General features: G+C 38.9%; 1 protein-coding gene across 3 annotated transcripts in view; it reads left to right on the forward strand.

Moving 5' to 3' along the window:
• The first annotated feature begins 3075 nt into the window (after nucleotides 1-3075).
• EHBP1 (EH domain binding protein 1) overlaps nucleotides 3076-20425 on the forward strand; it is a 343930-nt gene continuing 326580 nt past the window's right edge. For all 3 annotated transcript variants that reach the window (XM_060117415.1, XM_060117412.1, XM_060117414.1), the window contains exons 1-2: nucleotides 3076-3293; nucleotides 4133-4536. In XM_060117415.1, the coding sequence (XP_059973398.1) occupies nucleotides 4433-4536 (104 nt within the window). In that variant the 5' untranslated portion in view covers nucleotides 3076-3293; nucleotides 4133-4432. The remainder of the gene's footprint in view (nucleotides 3294-4132; nucleotides 4537-20425) is intronic.

Here is a 20425-nt window from a genome sequence, read left to right on the forward strand (position 1 = left end):
ATAAGTGAATTCTTAGTAATTATTATAAAATTCTGAGTCTGTGTAAGTTATTGGTGTTCCACTCTTGGTAATCACTGAGTTAGTGGGAGATGAATAATGTTAAAAGCAGTTTCTTTTGAGATTCATTCCTTGAGGTAGTGATGTTTGGTAGCAACTAAGTATTGCCCATGTTATTCTTGAAGGACTATTTTTTTTTTTTTTTTACTGTTTGTTACTTATTATTTTTGACTCTGTTTGCTACCAAACACAATGGTGTACATTATTAATTACCATTTATTGACTGTTTACTATGTGTCAGGCACTTTACATACATATCTTCCATCTCCTCAATATCCCAGAAAGGTAAGCATGATAATTTGTTTGACAGAATAAGAAGCTGGGACTCAGAGAGGTGAAGTAATTTGTTTTACTTTCTTGCATGCATGCTGAACATCTGTTTCTGAAAACTGTTTGAGAACAGGGACTATACCTTTTATGTACCATTAATAGCATTTAATGTGATCAATACTCAGTTGGTATTCAGTATCGAATAAGTGGATAAAAAGATCTTAAAGTATTCTATATTTAAGATTCTCCAATAAATTTAGTTAGCAGACAGGTTATTAAAGGAAAAAAAAGTTATGAGGGAAGAAGTAGCTGCTCTGTGGGGCCTCCAGGAGCCTGTGAACTTGAGCTTAGCAACAGTGTCAAGGTCTGCTTTTAATTCCTTCATTGCTAAACTTGGTCTCTTCCTGGCTACCTTTGCAGCTAGGATGAAAAAGAAGAGTTTACATCCAAGAGAAATACTTCCCCTAAAAAGAAAAGCTGTCTTATAAGAAACTGTCGGTCTTGAAATTTTCCACAACTTGAGAAAGATTCCCTAGGGTCCTACACACTCCTCCTTCTCTTTCTTCTTCTTTTTAGGAAGGGAAAGAGTATTAAAAGAAGCCAGGATAACCACATGAGAAAGTTTGAAGAACAATAATATTAAATAGGATGCAAAACCCTCCTGATTATCATGTGGGTTGTTCCTGAAGGGCAACATAGATTAAAATAGTTTATGACCATTTCTATAAATAAGCCATTTTAAAAAACCCATGGGCTTCCCTGGTGGTGCAGTGGTTGAGAGTCCGCCTGCCGATGCAGGAGACACGGGTTCGTGCCGCGGTCGGGGAAGATCCCACATGCCGCGGAGCAGTTGGGCCTGTGAGCCATGGCCGCTGAGCCTGCGCTCTGCAATGGGAGAGGCCACAACAGTGAGAGGCCCGCGTACCGCAAAACACAAAAAACCAAAACCCATACACTTAAAGTCTATTATGATCATAATAATAGCTGTAGGTTATAGTGACTTAGTAAACCACTCAGGAAGGACACCAGAGAACTGCAAGATGTACACAAAATAAGAATCAATATAATTATTATGGTTATCTTTAATATTTTAAAATTGAGACTATAGCAAAATAAGTGATATCTATGCCCTTTTCTGTAAAATGTACATTGTGTTCTTGTCGTATTATATTTCTTTATTGAAAATGGAAATAGAATTAGATACTGGATTCAAGCCTTCTGTGTCTCCCCATCTATCCTGATTCTTCAATCTCTCTCTCCTTTCTCTTGCCTCCCTATGTCTACAGATGAGCTCGACTCTCACGGTCACTGCCCTCCTTCCTGTCCTTTAAAGAATCCTTCCCTAGACCCTAACACCTTTCAAGCTATTTTGTCCATGCACCCTGCTCTCTGTCCTTAGTAAGATTAAGAATGAGCCTTAATTGTTTCCAGGATTCATCTTGCTTGTTTTCTTTTCATATGTTAGCTTCCTTCTCTTTTTTTCAATTTGCCCATCGCTTGTAGGGTGCTCCTACTTCTCTGACCATTCCCTCTTCAGTCTCTTTCCCACTTTGCTTATTCCTCAAATGTTGAGATTCCTCGCCCTCCCTCCCCTCCACCCCCCAATTTCATTCTTTGTCCTTTCTCTACGCCAGAGGTCTGTGAACCACCTAAAACTGAAAGCGAACTTTTGTGTCTTATGATAGGACATATTTCTCCTTGGGAAAGTATCTATGCCTTTCATCATCGTTCTCAAAAGGGTCCTTGGCTCTTTTAACAAGGTTAAGTGCCCGTGCCCTCACACTCTCCTTAGGTTATTTCATCCTCTCCTTTGCCTATAACTACCCTTCTTACATACCAGCCACTCCCAAGTTCATCTACAATTCCTACCAGAAGAATAAGATCGACAGCGAAGAGGAGAAACTAAGACTCATAGAACTGTTTAAGAATCAGAACATGAGGAAATTGCACCGTGAACATTTTGTGCCTAGATCCGCTTACTGAATCTGGTTCATTGAGGACCAGTTGACTAAATGTTAGGCGGGGGCTGGCCGGGTCATAACTTCAGTTTGTCAGAGGAAAAACCTCAGTAGGTGAAACCAAGACTGTGTGCGCAAGCACCCTAGAGGCTAGTGGCGGAGAGGGCACACCCAGCTCCTAGGGTGGGAAAGGAGAGAAAACCCCAGTAGCCGCACAGCCCACAGCTGCAGCGAAGCCAGTCGCGGGCTCTGCTCTCAGACTCCAGCCAGAAACCCCGCCCAGCACCCGGCACGCCTTTGACCGACATCCACCTTCAGCAACCACCTTCCAGATCACTATAAACACTCCTTACTCCTCCCACCTATCGCTTCCTCTCGAAGCCAATCAGAGGAATGGGCGGGATTGTCCTTAGAGGGTTCCAGTTTTTTTTCTTTTTTTTTTTTCTTAAAGAAGGGTATACTGTACACCGCGTTCCGGCTGGGGAAAAAAACACCTCCAGAACTTGCGGGGGAGGGGGGCGTGGAGCCCTGTGATGGGCACCCGGGTCGGCCAGTGAGGCGTCCCTGCCTCTTAAAGGCCCTGCCGCCGAGGTGGGCGGGGAAAGCGCGGGGCCCGGCCAATGGCGGCGGGGCGGACGGAGGTTGAGCGGCCGTGGGTAGGGTTAGTGTGAGAGGTACGGCGGGGGAGGTAATGATGGTGGTGGCTGAGGAGAAAGGCGGGGGAGGGGGTGCTGGGCGCTGAGCGGCGGCTCTGGCAGGGTTTTGTAGGGTGGGGGACGGTCGTGGGGCGACTCCGTCCGGGAGGGGGCGGGCGTGAGGCGCGCCGTCCGCCTGAGGGGCTGCAGACCCCGGCTCCCGGGAGCGCCGCGGCTGGCTCGGCTGTTCCATGTGGCTCCGGCGGGGATGGAGGACTCGGTGGCGGCGGCGGCGACTGCTGCTGCGGCGGCGACGGAGGAGCGGCGCTGAGGAGGGAACCGGGCCAGACTCAGCCCGACAGCGGGATTAGAGGTGTGAGGAGGGGGCGGGAGTGGACGTGCGGTGGGACCTGGGCTCGGGGACCGGGCTGGGGTCTTCTGGCATCGCCTGGGTGACAGGGACCGCTGGCGAGCCACCGCCTGCCTCAGCTAGGGGGCAGGGGTCTGGGCTCTGTGCGGGAGGAGAGGAGGCTTCGGCGGACTATTCCCTGAGGATGGGGGAGGGAGGCACTGCACCCCGCACCGTGCACTTGCCTCGCTGGTCATTGCTTCACGCCCAGGCAGGAGTTTCCATTTCCCTCCGGTTGGCAGCAAAGGTGGAGGAGAGCCCAAGTGGCCTGGAGCCGGGACACTGCCCTCTCTCTGCCTTGAGATTTCCCTCCACTCCTTTTTCCCCATCCATTTCCCCCTCCGACTCAACAGCAGCGTTCTTCCCCGCTCCTTAATTTGTTACACACACATATTCTAGGACTCAAAGCTATTCACTATCGGCTGAAAAACAAAGTTTATTTTAAAATACCCCACTCCTTCCTCTGACTGGCGGTGGACATTAAACAGCATCCCTAGACTTTCCCGCTCTGCTCGCCCTTCTGTGATGCTAGGAGAGGGAGGTAGGGCCCCGACTTTCGCCTGTCGATCGTTGTTGATGCTGATTACCTGATGTGTTGCTCCACGTCTTTGGTGTGAATTGTAATTTCTTCCTTGGTGTCTTGCATCCTTGATGTTACTGGCTTTTGAGGTTGGTGTTTTGTTTCATTGTTTGAAAAACATGCGGAGAACTGGGGTTGTCTGTTGCAGTGTTATCTAACATGGGTGGTTAGTCACTTCTCATGCTTCTCTCCTCATATTTTTTCTCTTTGTTTTGCTTTTCAGTCCTCCAGAATACACATCATATAACCCCCGAGGTGGAATGATGATGTCTCCATGAGGGAACCTCCTCTCACTCATCCTGTGATGTGTGTCATACTGTTCTTGACTGGGCCATTCATCTAAGATGTGATTTACCCTGTGAAACAGGGAGAAGACTTATGGACCCCAAACATCATTTCAAGTTGTAGTTGAGTTTTTAAAAGTACAGACATAAATGCAAAGCTCCTTTGCTTTGGACCCTCTGCTTTGTTAGAGCTGCTGTGTTGCTAACCCAGAACTGCTCCACTGTTTTGACTGATCATCATGGCTTCAGTTTGGAAGAGACTACAGCGTGTGGGAAAACACGCATCCAAGTTCCAGTTTGTGGCCTCCTACCAGGAGCTGATGGTTGAATGTACCAAGAAATGGTAAGAAGTGCCTGGGTGTAGAGTTTGCTGTGCTGTGGCCTAAACTCACTGTGGCCTAAACTCTGCTGCTTCTGACAGGAGATTTACCTTTCTGTAGTGCACAAGTGTGTAGAAGCTGGGCGGGGTGCAGATTACTCTAACAAGTACTGTGGTGTGCACTGTTGCTGCTGGTACCGACCCTGTGGGTTTTAATTACTGCACTTCAGTATGGCTCAGAGGACTGTAACTATGAGAGCACACTAAGTACAGTAGATTTGGTCTTGAGGTCTTTCATCATTAGTCTTAGAATAACTTTGATTTTTATAATTTTAAGGAGGCATGAAGAATGGCTATTGAAATATTGTAAACATATATGCATATGTTTTGATGTAACATATATGTCTATGTTTCAATAGAGTTTTAATACAGAAATCTAGTGGGGTGGTGATAATCTGTTTTAATTTGTTCATGATCTTTCTTTATTTTTTTTGCTTAAAATAACTTTTCATTATTTGAATAATAGAGTGCCAGTCCATACAACCTTAGAAATTCTTTTGTTATGTGCTTAGTCAGGCAACTGTGTTTTATTTTAATTGCCTAATGGGATGCATTTCTTGGCCAGACTTAAGGAAGCAATTAGGAGTGCTTGTCTATGATTTGCTTCTTTCCACTTGAGCAAAGTAAATTTAGGGCTTTCTTTTCACTGCCCTGAATGATAAGCAAGAAGAATTCTTATTTAGTCAGAGGAAAAAAGTTAATCTTAAGCAACTGGTACTTTGGGTTTTGATTTATTGCAGTGATTAAGCAGTATTACTGCAAAAGTAAGTCCATTTCCTTGTCCACATGGACTGTAATCTCATGTCTGTGTTAATCTCTCTTTTTAACATCCTTTTTATTAAATGAAAAAATAGCTTCCTCTACTCTAGAACTCTTAAAGCATATTTGAATATTTATTTGGCAACTGGTTTCCGAATGCTTTTCTCTTGAACTTGTTAGGAATGTTGTTTATGTGCAATTCAAGAAATGCATGTACTGATTACCTACTTTATAGTAGGCTCTGTGGCTTTAGAGTTGAATATGACATAATCCCCACCCTCAAGGAGTTCACAGTCCAGGGTAATGACAGTCATGTAAATAAATTCTCTGTGATAGGTGCAATAATATAAATATGCTGTAGGGATCTTAATCTGTCTCTATCACTTAACAGTTGGATATCCTTGGGAACAGGTTATTTACTCCTCTGAGATAATTTTCATATCGACAAAGGTAATAATGGTACCAATTCATAGGAAGGGTTATTGTAAAGATTAAATGAGTTAATACATGTAAAATACCTGGAACAGTGTCAGGCACATAGTAAATGCCCAATAAAATGTCATCATTACTTACAAAGTTGGCAGACAAGGGAATAATCAACTCTTTAAGGGTAGGGTAGGGTGTGGGATGGCTTTCTGGGAGCTGAGTTGAGTTTTGAAAGATTCATAGTAATTGGCCAGGAAGCTAAAGGGGAAGAAATGAAGGATATTCTAGACTGAAGCAACGGCCTATGTAAAAGCATGGAGGCATGTGGCATGCTGGAAGTTCAAGCAGTGTAGTTGGATAATGATGGGGCTTAAAGTGCAGGATGGGAGGAATGCAGTGGGCTATGATGTTTTAGAGGCGGGCAGGATTCAAATCATAAAAAGTAAAGTGCTGTTGTACATGGCTTGGACTTTATTCTGTGGGTGATGGAGAGATAGGAAAAGGTTTTGAGCAGAAGAGACATTAGGTTTATATTTTGGAAAATCACTTGGATGACAGTGTGGATTAAGGATCATAGTGGAAAAGGTAACTGGAGGCAGGGATGGTATGGTAGCTATTGTAATAGATAAGGTGAGAGAAGAGGCTTAGACTAAGGCAGTGGCAGAGGAAATGGAGAGAATAGAGCAGAGGGACACTTAGGACACAAAATGGATAGTACTTGGTGGTCATTTCAGAAGGGGTCTGGAAAGGGTGGGGATGAGGGAGAGGGACAGGTCTAGGTTGATACCCGTTTCTGGCTTGGAGGACTGGGTGTACTACTAACTAAACTAGGGAATACGTGAGGAAAATCCTGATTACAAGTACTTCTTAACTTGGCAGTATGCTGGGGGCATCAACTTTAAGACGGTTAAATTTGAATCTCTTAAGGGAAATAGAACGTGTCAGGTGATCCTTTATTCACAACATGAGTTTCTTCCTCACAGTTTGCATCATCCCTGGATTTTATTTTTCCTTAAAAAGTGTGTAAGTTATTGTTAATGTGTCTCAAGGTGAAAGCAAGAATGAAAATTTAACTTGATTATAGGTGAATAGATGGCTTAATTATTTTTAGGGTTGGACATTATGGTTCACCTGTTAAATTAGATCTTTATGATAAGGTCTGGTCTTAACACAAGAAACATTTGGATATTCTAGAATTTTTAGACATGTAGTTCTAAATATTTTGCATTTTCCCCCTCTCATTTAAAAATATAGTTTAAAGCTAACGAGGTGACAGTGCCCAAAGAATAATATATTTGTTTGATGTCCTGGAATTTTATTTATAGGTGGATCCTTAAATAAAGCTTTAAAATCTTTTCATTACATACAAATTTGTTGTTATGATTTTTAGTTAGTATTCCTTTTGCCTTACTTTGCATAGGGTCCTTGTGATAAATACAGAATAGGCCCAATTTCTATACTTACATCCTTTTTTTTTTTTCATTCCTCATGTTGATGCTTGCAAGAATTCTTAAATTATTGGATATGTGTGCTGAATTAGAATCTGTTTAAAGGACATAAGAATAAAAACAGACTTGGACACCTTGTAAGAACATATTTTATCAGCTACTTTTACGTTTTAGGTATTGTTTTGGTGGTATGGAAAAATAAAAGGAGAGGAAGGAAATACAGAGATGCCAACTGAATAAAGGGAAAGAGGCATTGAAGATAAATTGTAAGTGTTGAGAGGCTAAGAAAATAGATCTAGTATAAATCAGAGAAGAAGGAATGAATTACAAAAAGAAAGAACAGTTAGCATTGCATTGGGATTGTGCCTTTTTAGGTAAACTGTGTATATAGGTGCCATTGCCTTTTAGAATCTTGCTACTTCAAGTGTTTTCTGAGAAGCAAGAGAGTTTGCAAAAGCCTGTTAGAACTGCTGTCCCTCAGGCCCTGCCCTAGACTTACTGAATCAGAATCTGCTTTTTAATGAGATACATACTATGCATATTAATGTTTAAGAAGCAGTATTTTAAAATAATGTTTTCAACCTTACCAAGTGCCCATTCATGACTGCAGGGTAAAGTATACTGATTTCTGCATGAATTTGAAACTCAAGGGAATGAAGATGAAACTCAAGGGATTCAAGAAAGGCATAGTGTGTTGATGGAAGAGGTTAATGGGAATCAGGATATGTTTTCCAAGGGAGAATGCATTATTTCTGTGATTAAGGGGAGGAGAAATGTTTCCCATGTTCTCTTGTCATGGCCATAGGTTATGAACCTGGACATGACAGATAACAGGATGAAGGTAAGAGTTTCAGGAGGCCATCTTTTTTTTAGATGTAGGCCATGAGCAAACTCACAGCATTTTACCTTGATCAAAGGATGGATTCTATACATTAGAGGGTTTGGAGTTTCTGCTTTCTCACACTTTTCTTTGTTGCTGTCTTACAGTATTTTGCATTTGCCCAAGGTGGTGTGTTTCCTTACTCCAACAGGGTCTAATTCATGATTCTTTCTTGGCGTAGTGGCTCTAGAAGTTAGGTCAGGAACAAAAACCAGAAAGACTTTTATTCATCTGAGAGAAGGAAACTATACTGTGCAGTCCTATTCCTCATCACTCCTTGATAACCAGGTAGAGGCTCTAGCAAATTTGGAGATGATAAGTGTTCATATTCCTCTTCTCTTATTGTTGTCGCCAAGTCATTTAATTATTAATTTCACTTAACTGGTGTAGCTCTTAGCAAGTGGTGAGACTGGCCACTGGAGATGAGTTTGAGAGAATGAGACTGTGCTGTCTTTTCTCTCTTATCCTGTTCTTTTTATCACCTGCTGCCCTTTAGATTTCTGAGAGAAGTCTTCACTTGTACGAGCTCTCAATGGCTATTCAGGTGTTTGAGGAAACTACTTGAAAGTTAGCACGTTGTGGTATCATACTTTAGGTGGCAGAGCTCAATTCTGATAGGAGCTCCCTTACATGATGAGAACCATTATGAGCATGTATATTTTCTGTGTATATCTTTGTATCTTCTACATATATGAACATATTTTATCTGTTTTTATATTTCTTCTATATAAGTCTTAGTTATGGCATTCAAAAAGTATTTAAAGTACTGTAAACTTCTCCCCAAAAGGCATAAATATATTGGTTTCTGGTTTTTCTGTCATGTAAGAGTTCCTTTTTCTTATTTTTAAATATAGTTTTAATTATAATTTATTTTTAAAATAGGTACTACAATCACATGGTTCAAAATTCTAGAGGTACATAAAGGTGTTTATATCCCTGAAAGTAACCCCTCATTTTCTCCATTATTCCACAACTCTTTGCAAACATCGTGACCTCAGGATTTGAAAAGTGAAAAACTAGCTCTTCCCAGTGCTTAAGTGTGTGACGCCGGCCTGTTAGATAAAATATGAACTCCTTAATCTGATGTTCCAGGCCCTCTGTAACTGATCCCAAGTTAGTTTTCCAGTTGGATGTTAGAATGCTACATGCACTGTAAGTGTTAACTTGAGTTTATGAAGGCCAAAGTACATTAATAAGTACTCATCCAGATCCACTTCTTTGGGTGGCTTAAGCAAGCATTTTTCTGTTGCTCTAATGGAGTGAGCTAAAGGAACATCCACCTTGATGTGGAAAACCTACTTTTGAAATACATTAAAAAAATAATAATTGAAAACAAGCTTGGTGTGTTTTAGGAGTATCTGGAAGGCTGGTGTGTCTGCAACACAGTAGAACAAGCTAAAGTGATAACAGTTAAGTTTGAGAGGTAGGTAGGGGTTAGATCACATATGGTCTTGAGATCATGGTAAGGCTTTTGGATTTTAAATGTGATAGGAAGCTGTGGTAGAGGTTTGAGCAGGGAAGTAATATAATTTACATTTTAAAAGGATTATTCTGGGTACTTTGTGGAATATGAACTGTCCTGAGTAAAAATGGAAGCTAGGATGCTATTGCAGTAGTCCAAGTAGCAAAGCAGTGTAGTGGTGGAGGTGGTGAGAAATAATTGGATGTATGTAGGTAACACACACACATGTTCCTACTACACTTGATTGAGGTATAACTTACACTTTTACATACAATAAAATACATCCATTTTAAGTGTATAATGCAATAAGTTTTGACAAATGTATAAACCCATGTAACTAGAAATAAATTTTTTGAAGATATAGTTGACAGGACTTAATGATTGATTAGATATGATGTAAAGTGAGAGATGGATCAATAATGACTGCAGGCTTTTGGCCTGAGCAGCCAGTTAAATGTAATGCTAATTACAGTGTTGGAGAACACCAGGGAGGAAAAGATTTGGCGTGAAGGAGAAATCAAGAATTGGCTTTGCTTTCGTTAAGAAAAGAAGACATCCAGCTGGAGGTCTTAATTAAGCAGTTAATTTGAAGAGTCTGGAGCTCAGGGGAAAGAAGAGGCTAGAGTTTTGCAGTGTATAGATAGAATTTATAACTATAGGGCTATAGGAAATTTTCTGTGGTGTCACAGAGATTAAGAGGACTGAGGATTGAGCCTTGGGACACTTCAACATATAGAGGTGGGGAGGAAGAGGAAGAGCCAGCAAAGGAGACTGAAAACCATCAGTAGTGAGGTAGGAGGAAAATTAGGAGTGTGTGCTTTCCAAGGAAGCAAGTGCAAAATGTATCAGGAAAGGAGTGTTTAGCTGTGTCAAATACTTTTGAGAGGTTGAGCAAGATGACCACTAGATTTGGCAAGTTGGAAAGAGTTGGTGACATTGAGGAATGGTTTCGGTGGAATGGTGGGGATGAAAGCATAATTAGATTGGGTTAGAGGAAAGGAAGTGGATACAGTCAGTATAGGTAATTATCTTAGAAATTTTTTTTTTTTTTTTTTTTTTTTGCGGTATGCGGGCCTCTCACTGTTGTGGCCTCTCCCGTTGCGGAGCACAGGCTCCGGACGCGCAGGCTCAGCGGCCATGGCTTACGGGCCCAGCCGCTCTGCGGCATGTGTGATCTTCCCGGACCGCGGCTCGAACCCGTGTCCCCTGCATCGGCAGGCGGACTCTCAACCACTGCGCCACCAGGGAAGCCCTATCTTAGAAAATTTTGCTACAAACTGGAGAATTAGGTAGTAGGTGAAGAGGGACAAGTGGTAAGGTATAGCTTTTGCATGGAAGATATTGCAGCACGTTTTAACACTGATGGAAATGGTTGGTAAAGAAGGAAAAACTGAAGATGCGCTGGGAGAGGAAGTAACTTCAGGAGAAAGGTCCTTGAATGAGAGAAAGGGAACAGGATCCAGCACAGAAATGGAAAGCTTGAACTTAAATAGAGGCAGGGACAATTCATTGTTACAAGGAGGGAAGCAGAGTACATGGGTAGGGAAGCATTTAGGTTGGTAGATTTGGTGGGGGAGGATATGGACATTCTCTTCTGTTGGCTTCTGTTTTCTCAGGGAAATAATATTAGAAGTCATCATCCAAGAGGGAGGTGACAGAAAGTTATTGAAGGATTGACAAGAGAGGAAGTATGAAATGCCAAAACGAGAATGAGTTGAGTAGGGAAATGTAGAAGGATTGTTAGGTAGTGCTGAGGACCTTCTTAACATTGTGGTCATAGATATAAAGTGAATGCACCCAGCATGTTTGCATGTTTTAATTCAGCTATGTTATGTTCAGTGCTTGGGTGCAGGCGTGGAATAGGCAGAGTTGGATTTAACCAGGGATGGGTTTATGTCAGGAATGTGTAAGTGAGGGAAAGAAGGGCAAGGAAATTGGGAGTGAATGCATGGGAGTGGTTATAGTGATGAGCCATGGAGTATAGGATAGAAAAGGAGGAAAATAAGGACATGGAAGTTAGGATGGTCAGTGGAAGAGTGAAGAGGATAAAGATTTTGAGATCTTAAAGAGATTAGTTGTTGGGATTGGGGTACCAGAGTGAATGAGCTAGATAATTGGGAGATAAGAGTCAGAATGAGATGTTTGATTTTGGAGGATGTGGTTAACAGTTATGACAAGATATAGGCGGTGGTCTCCTTTGCTTATTAGTTAAAAAAAATAAGCACATATCTTCAATATTTTTTTAATATATTTTAAATTAATATGCTTTATATGTTAAATATGGGTATACCTTAATTTCTCTTTTTTTTAAATAAATAGATTTAAGTAGAATTTTCCCCTATATTTAAATGGGTCATCCTTTGTACCTCTGGGGTCTCTCATTTCTCTTTAGACTATAGCTGTTAGGGTATGACCATGGTGGTTGGTGGTTGAGATGAAATGGAGGAAAAGATTTTTGTAAGTGAAGAGGGCAATCAGGGAATTTAGAGGCTATGGGACAAGTTATCTATGTGGCTCTTGGAATTGCTGAGAATAATTGGAGGAGAAATGGTTAAGACAGGGAGTCAGGTGCTGAAATCTTAATGAATGAGAGGAGAGGTGGGGCAAAAAGTTTTACTTTGCAAAACTTTCTGTTACAAGTTATGTGAATGTTAAACACCTTATTCTTTGAAACAAAATAGCACAGTCTTCTTTTCCACAAGATGAATTGTCAGAGGTAGATGTAATTTTAGTAGAGAATAAATTGAGTTGTTACTTTGTTAGTTATTTTATTTTAGTGTTTCTTGGACTGAATTTTTTTTAAACTTGAATTGTTATGTAGAGTATTTTATCTATATTTTAAATGTTTAGTCTATGTGAAGTTCAGTTGTACAAAATTCAGTTGTGATCGGTTAAGGAAAATAGTGGAGTGTCTTTATGCCATAAAGACATAATTGGATATTGCAGTGTTTACATCACAGTTGCCTTGGGCTCAGTACGCCTGTAGATCATTGACAACTTTGGCCTGATTCAAGCAGCCTCTTTTGTAAATAAAATTTTATTGGAATACAGCTATGTCCATTGGTTTATATATTGTCTATGGCTGCCGTCATACTAAATGGCGTCTTACCCATACTAAATGAGTAGTTGTTACATAGACTGGATGGCTGCAGTTTGAACTATTTATTATCTGGCCCTTTAAGAAAAAGTTAACCTCTGCTCTAAATCATTGGAGTTACTTACAGCTAGTGTTTGTGGAATCTAGAGTCTAGTACTGATCTAGTATTTAATCTGTTAGTACCTCATCTGTAAAATGGTGACGGTAATAACAGTGCTTCCAGCATAGAGTTGTTTTGATGATTAAATGAGATAATACATGTAAAGAGGTTAGAACAGTGCCTGACATATAGTAAGCACTCAGTAAATACTGCCCATTGTCTTTATCTGATTATTTAAGCATTACATGGTGAAAAGAACTAGCTAGAGAAAAGGAGTAGAGTAACTGAGAAGAAGACTGAAAATATAACCTGAACATTTAAGAGTGTTTGAGAAGGATGAACTAGCGCAGAAGACTGTGTGACCCGGGAGGTGGAAGTAAACCAAGGAGCCTGATAGCAGAAGTGCTGTGCTGAAATGAACTAAGTTTTGACAGTACTTCGGCTTTTGGGGAAAGGAACTACATCTTTTTGCTTCTGGAGCAAAATGGGTTCATATGGTTTTGTAACTTTTATTTCTTTTTTAAGTAAGTGATTTTCAGCTAAAGAATATGGATAAGGAAACTAACTTAGTTCCTCCAAAGTAGAATTAACTTGCCAGCATTAGTGTGTGTGTGTGTGTGTGTGTGTGTGTGTGTGTGTGTGTGTGTGTGTCCCCTCTGGTGACTATTTATGATGTTTAGGATATGCTTTTTTATGACAGTTTTCCTTCAAATTTCTTTTCCCTATCATGACTTTTATAATGGCCCCATGGAATAAATTGTGTCTTTTGGTAGTATATTTTTAAAATGAATTGTAAGGGATTATGCGAAGATGTTCTACTCTTATGACAGTTAAGTTTCATATTAGTTTTGTAATTAGATGCTCAGGGAACTTAAAATTAGGCATTTGTAGAAATGTGCTATTGATGCATCAATGTGTTTGTTCTAATTTTGTGGAACATGTCAACAGAAGAGTCACTGAAGTAGTTCACTGCATAACATAAAAAGAGTCTAGTGTGCTAAAGGAAAAATTGTACAAGCATTTTTAACTGAGTGTTCAATAGGGATGTTCATATTCTGCATATTTTTAAAAAGGAGTGGAACTGAGTTTGTGAAATTGGGACAGTAAAATTATTGCAGAATGCCATATATGTGTGTCTTATTTTTCACTCTTACAGTGATATTTTTAGGCTGCTTTGCTAATAGACACCTAAATAATAACTTTGGTAAGTTTGATCTATTAAAAAATTTCCTGATGTTATTAATCCCAGTGTTGTTATTATTGAAATAATTCTTTTTTAAAAAAAGCCACTTCTAAAAATTGACTTTATTACTGCATTAACAATAAAAAAAATGACTTTAATGCAAAGAATTTATCACTTAAAAAGTTGATACTCTGCCTATGTCCAAGGGAGTTTGTCAGCTTGAGAATTTAAAATTACACTATGTTGACTAATATAGGGATATAAATAGAACAGAGATAGTCTTAGAGGAGCAGAGAGTACATGTTACTAGGCACTTAAGAGGAGTTACCGCTGGAGTTGGTTTTGAGTTTACTGTCAGCTGTGGCAAAAAGGGAAGCACATTGGCTCACCGAGTATTCCTTCTGGCTAAAGAAAATATTCAGACTCATTTGCAGAGACTTTTCTTAGAACTTAATTAAAGCAGGATTTTTATTATGAAAAAAATGTATGACATTGGATAAAGTCTCAAACTACAAAAGACTCAGACTTTTAAATAGGATAATGTTTATACTGACCCTTTATAGCAACCCTTTATGAGAGACTATGGAAAATTGCTGAGGAACCTAGTTTTCTGATCATCTAATTTAAATCAAGGGTACACATTGGAAAATTTAGAGGAATGAATATTTAACATAGATCATCAAGTTCTATGCTGTGCCATACAGGAGCAGCTAACTACATGTTGCTATTTACATCTAAATTTAAATTAAATTAAATTAAAAACTCAGTTCCTCAGTCACATTAGCCACATTTCAAGGGCTCACTAGCCACATGTGGCTAGGGGCTACTATATTGGATGGTGCAAATATGGAACATTTCTGTCATCACAAAAGGTTTTGTTGGACAGTGCTGTTTTAGCCATTTCCTCTCAAAACTGGCTAATTTCAGAATTGCTGGGGCACTCTGCAAATAAGGTGATTGCTGTGGGCTTTGGAAAGTCCTGATTCTGTAGGTCTGGAATAGTGCTGGCAAATCTGTCATTTTAGAAGTTCCTCAATTGCTTAAGATCATTAAGCCAGGTTTTAGGACTACCACATTCAAGTCTTCCTCAAATATCTGTGTGAAGTAAAGCTTTGGCAGGTGTTAGGTAACAGTTCCTATTGCTACTCCAGAAATTATTAAGTTGAAAATTTGAATTGAATTTTTTTCCTTTGGTTCAGCTGTTTTGTAATGTGTGTGTGCGTGTGTGTGCTAAAAGTGAGAACAATGTACTTTAGTTATGCCACATATAAAGTTGTCAAATTAATATAAACATTTGAACCAGTTAATTTATTCATTAAAAAAAAAAGTTTGCTCTTTTCCATAGAAGCAAGTACTGTTGGGGATAGCTAAAGATAGAATAATTTTTTTTTTTAAAGAAAGTTTTGATGCTTCTCAAGTACCTGCACTGTTGTACTTCCAGGCACCATCTCTAGAGCTGCTGATTTTTTTTTCTCGGAAGACTCCTTAATTCTCTCTCCAATATTTCTGTTGCCAATGCCTTGGTGACATCCTTTGTCATCCTTTGCCAAGGTGTATGGTTCTCAAAGTGTGCACTGAGGAGCCTAGAAAGTGCCGCAGAGAACTCACAGGTGTGCCAAGGGATGCTTAAAAATGTTGAGGGAAATACAGCAACCATCTCTTTGGAAACCACACAAACTACGAGCTTGAGGTAGTTCATTTGCAAAATTAGATTGATATATTCCTTTCAGTGATACCATATTTTTACAAAGCTGAGTTTCTGGTAGTTGCTATGACAAAAAGCAAGTACCATGTGAAAATCCATATGAAACAGGAAAAGGGGAAGGTCGTGTCCAGTCTGAATCTAATGTTTGAGAAGTTTGCAGTACTCAACACAACTTGTTAGGACATACATTCTTCTAAAGTTGTTTGGACCTGACTATTTAAACAGAATGGTTAAGTATTTCTTTTGGCCTATGAAAAAATTACTGACACACTAAGGGCTTTGTAAACCCAGAAAGTTTGGGAACCTCTAGTATAGGCTTTTGTGATAGCCCTTAACATTTTCCTCGCCTCTTTTTGGTCCTTTGTCTATATTATTGTCATTGTTATCCTTCTAAAAGGAACCTTCTAGATTTCCCCTTTGTTTATAGGGTACTGTTAGTATGGTAATTTTAATCTTTTAAATTTACCTTTATTCTATTTTACTAGTCTTTTCCAATCATTTCCCTTAAGCTTCCAAAAGAACTGAGTTTATTCATGCAATAAGTGGGCTTAGAAATTGAGTTTAATGGTTCAACTTTAATTTGAAGAGTACTCTAATTTACAAAATAATCTTTTAAAAATTGGTTAATTCATTTACTTTTAAACTTTCTCATTATTTATTCAGTTATGTTATTTATACCAGTTTGGACTTATATTTATAAAATAACCTTTTGATATTGTTACTGCCTTTGGTACTAAGGTTCTGGTAGGGGGTATATTGTTGCAACATTTTTTTTAAAGGAACCTTTATTTTTTATTTTTTTTTCTTTTTGCGGTATGCGGGCCTCTCACTGTTGTGGCCTCTCCCGTTGCGGAGCACAGGCTCCGGATGCGCAGGCCCAGCGGCCATGGCTCACGGGCCCAGCCGCTCCGCGGCATATGGGATCCTCCCAGACCGGGGCACGAACCCGTATCCCCTGCATCGGCAGGCGGACTCTTAACCACTGCGCCACCAGGGAGGCCCGGAACCTTTATTTTGAAATAATTTCAGAATTATAGAAAAGTTGCAAAAGTAGTACAAAGAATTAATTCCCGTATGCCTGTCACCCAAATTCCCCAGGTGGCAACATTTTATCATACATGCTTTATCACTCTCTCTTGCTCTCTGTATGTCATTTTTTCCCCCTTAACATTAACCATGATGCCCTTTACCCATAAATGCTTAAATGTATATTTCCTAAAAACAAGGATGTTTTCTTACCTAGCCAAGTTTCGGTTTACCAAATCAGGAAATAAACACTGGTTTATAGCAAAAGAAGAATTTCCAGGGTCCATACATTACATTTAGTTGTCACATCTCTTACTGTCCTCTAATCTGATAGAGTTCTTCAGTTTTTCATGATCTTGATACTTTTGAAGATGTTGCTGAATTTGGTTTTGTCCATTGTTTCCTGTGATTAGGTTCAGATTATGAATATTTGGCAAGAGTACCAAAGTGATGCTGCATACTCACTACATCATATCAAATGTGTATGTGTATATAAATATCCTATTCCTTATCAAACTTTTATCCACTAGTTTGAGCATTCAGTGTGGTTATATTTTAATTCGAAACAGGTTCATTAATTTTTATTTGTATTTCACTTTAGAAAATCCCTCTATCCTTGTTGAAGTAATTAACTGATTAATTAATGAAATTTTAATGTTCCTCAAATAAGAACTTTTTTTTAAAAAAGGTCACATGATGTTGATTGGTCCCATTATTGGTGATGTTAACTTTGATCACTTGCTTAAAATATTGTCTAACAAGTTTCTCCAGTTGTAAAGTTACTGTTTTTTTCTTTGTAGGAAGATACTTTGAGACTGTGTAAATATCCTATTCCTTATCAAACTTTCATCCACTAGTTTTAGCATTCAGTGTGATTATGTTTTAATTCAAAACACCGATAGGTTTATTTGTTTTTATTTGCATCCCACTTTAGAAAAGCTCCCCCCAATTCTTATTGAATTAATTAACTTATTAATTAATGGAATTCTAATGTGTTTCCCCAAATAAGAGCTATTTTTTAAAGGGTATATCTCCCCATCCCATCTATTCTGTTCCCACTGCCTTGTCCTTTTTCCCTTGTTCCACCCAACCCCTGAATGTAGCTAGTTTCATTATTCTGGGTTTCTTCTTATTTTTTTAAAACAGATTTATTGAGATAATTCACATACTATACAATTCACCCTTTTCAAGTGCTCATCAATTCAATGGTTTTAGTGTATTCCTAGAGTTGTACAACCGTCATCACCATCTAATTTTAGAACACTTTCATCACTTCCAAAAGAAACCCATACTCATTATCAGTCACTCCCTATTCCTCTGGAACTCCCCTCCCCTCTTCCTCTTAACACTGCTTCCTGCTCCTGCCCTATCCTTGCTCTCTGCAACCACTACTCTACCTTGTCTCTCTTCATTTGCCTATTCCAGACATTTTATGTAAATGGAATCATACTATATGGTCTTTTGTGACTAGTTTCTTTCAGTTAACATAATGGTTTCAAGATTCATCCACGTGTAGCATGTATCATTACTTTTCTTTACTAAATCATATGCTATTGTATGAATATACTGCATTTTATTTATTCTAAATGGGCATTTGGGTTGTTCCCACTTCTTGGCTATTATGAATAATGTTGATATGAACATTTCCATCCTGGGTTTATACCTAGAAGTGGAACTGGAAAGTCATGTGATAACTTCAACTTTTTCAGGAGCTGCCAAAACATTTTCCAAAGGGTCTACATCATTTTATATTCCCACCAGCAATGTATGAGGGTTCCAGTTTCTCCAGCCGTCACCAGCACATCTTATTGTCTGTTTTATTTTAGCCATCCTAGTGGGTGTAAAGTGGTATATCATTGTGGCTTTGATTTGCATTTCTCTAATTGCTGGATGATGTTTAGCCATGATCTTTTCATGTGTTTATTGGCCATTTACATATATATATTTGGAGAAAGGTGTATTCTGATCCTTTGCCCATTTTTATTTGGGTTTTTTATCTTTTTAGTGGTGCAATGTAAGAGTTCTTTATATATTTTAGATATTAGACATTTGTCAGGTATGTGATTTGCAGATACTTTCTCTCATTCAATGAGTTGTCCTCACTTTCTTTTTTTTAAAAATTGAAGTATAGTTGATTTACAATATTGTGTCAGTTTCAGGTGTACAACAAAGTGATTCAGTTTTATATACACACACACATATAACACATACACACACACATACACACACAGATATATTCTGCTTGGGATTGCACTGAATCTATGGATCAAGTTAGGAAGAACTGACACCTTGGCAATATTGAGTCTTCTTATCCATGTACAGGGAATCTCTCCATGTATTTAGATTTTTAAAAATTTCTTAAGAGTTTTTTAGTATTCCTTATATAGATATTGTGTGTGTGTATTTATTTATTTAGATTTATACCTAAGTATTTCATTTTTAAGTGCTAATTCAAATGGTATTGTGTTTCAAATTACAGTTGTTTGTTCCTGGTATACAATAAAGCAATTGATTTTTGTATATTAACCTTGAATCCTGCAACTCGCTATGATTGCTTATTTCTTCCAGGATTTTTTGTTGATTCTTTGGGATTTTGTACATAGATAAACAGTCATGTCATGTGTAAACAAATATAGTTTTATTTCTTCCCTCCCAACCTGTATACATTTTATTTTCCTTTCTTATCTTACTGCATTAGCTAGGACTTCCAATATGATTTGAATAGAAGTGGTGAGAGTGGACATCCTTGCCTTGTTCCTGATCTTACTGGGAAAGCATCCAGTTTCTCACCATTATATATGGTGTTACAGTTTTTTTGTAGACGTTCTCTACCAAGTTGAGGAAACTCCCCTCTACTCCTAGGTAGCTGAGAGTTTTTACCATGAATGAGTGTTGGATTTTGTTAGATGTTTTTTTTGATATCTAATGATATGATCATGTAATTTTTTTTTTTTAGTCTGTTGATGTGATGGATTACATTAATTGATTTGCAAATATTGAACCAGACTTGCATACCTGGAATAAATCCACTTGGTTGTAGTGTGTAGTTTTTTAAAATGCATTATTGGATTTAATTTACTAATATTTTCTTGAGGATTTTTGCATCTGTGTTCATGAGGGATGTTGGTATTTAGTCTTCCTTTCTTATAATGTCTTTGGTTTGAGTGTTACAGTAATGCTGGCCTCATAGAATGAGTTAAGAAGTATTCTCTCAGCTTTTATTTTTTGGAAGAGATTGTCTGGAGAATTAGTATAATTTCTTCCTTAAATGTCTGGTAGAATTCACTAGTGAACCCTTCTGGGCCTGGTGCTTTCTGTTTTAGAAGGCTGTTTATTATTAATTCAATTTCTTTAATAGACACAGGACTATTCAGCTTACCTATTTCTCATTATAGGGGGTTTAGTAGATTGTGTCTTTCAGGAAATTGGTCTGTTTTATCTAGGTAATTAAATTCATGGGCATAGAGTTGTTCATAATATTCCTTTAGTATCTTTTTTTAAGGTATTTTAAAAAAATTATTTATTTATTTATTTATTTATTTTTGGCTGCGTTGGGTCTTTGTTGCTGTGTGCAGGCTTTCTCTAGTTGCAGTGAGTGGGGGCTACTCTTTGTTGCAGTGCACGGGCTTTTCACTGCAGTGGCTTCTCTTGTTGCAGAGCACGGGCTCTAGGTGCCCGGGCTTCAGGAGTTGTGGCTCGCGGGCTCTGGAACGCAGACTCAGTTCTGTGGCACATGGGCTTAGTTGCTCAGCAGCATGTGGGATCTT

Source organism: Mesoplodon densirostris, chromosome 14 (assembly GCF_025265405.1).
Source record: "Mesoplodon densirostris isolate mMesDen1 chromosome 14, mMesDen1 primary haplotype, whole genome shotgun sequence".
Lineage (NCBI taxonomy): Eukaryota > Metazoa > Chordata > Mammalia > Artiodactyla > Ziphiidae > Mesoplodon > Mesoplodon densirostris.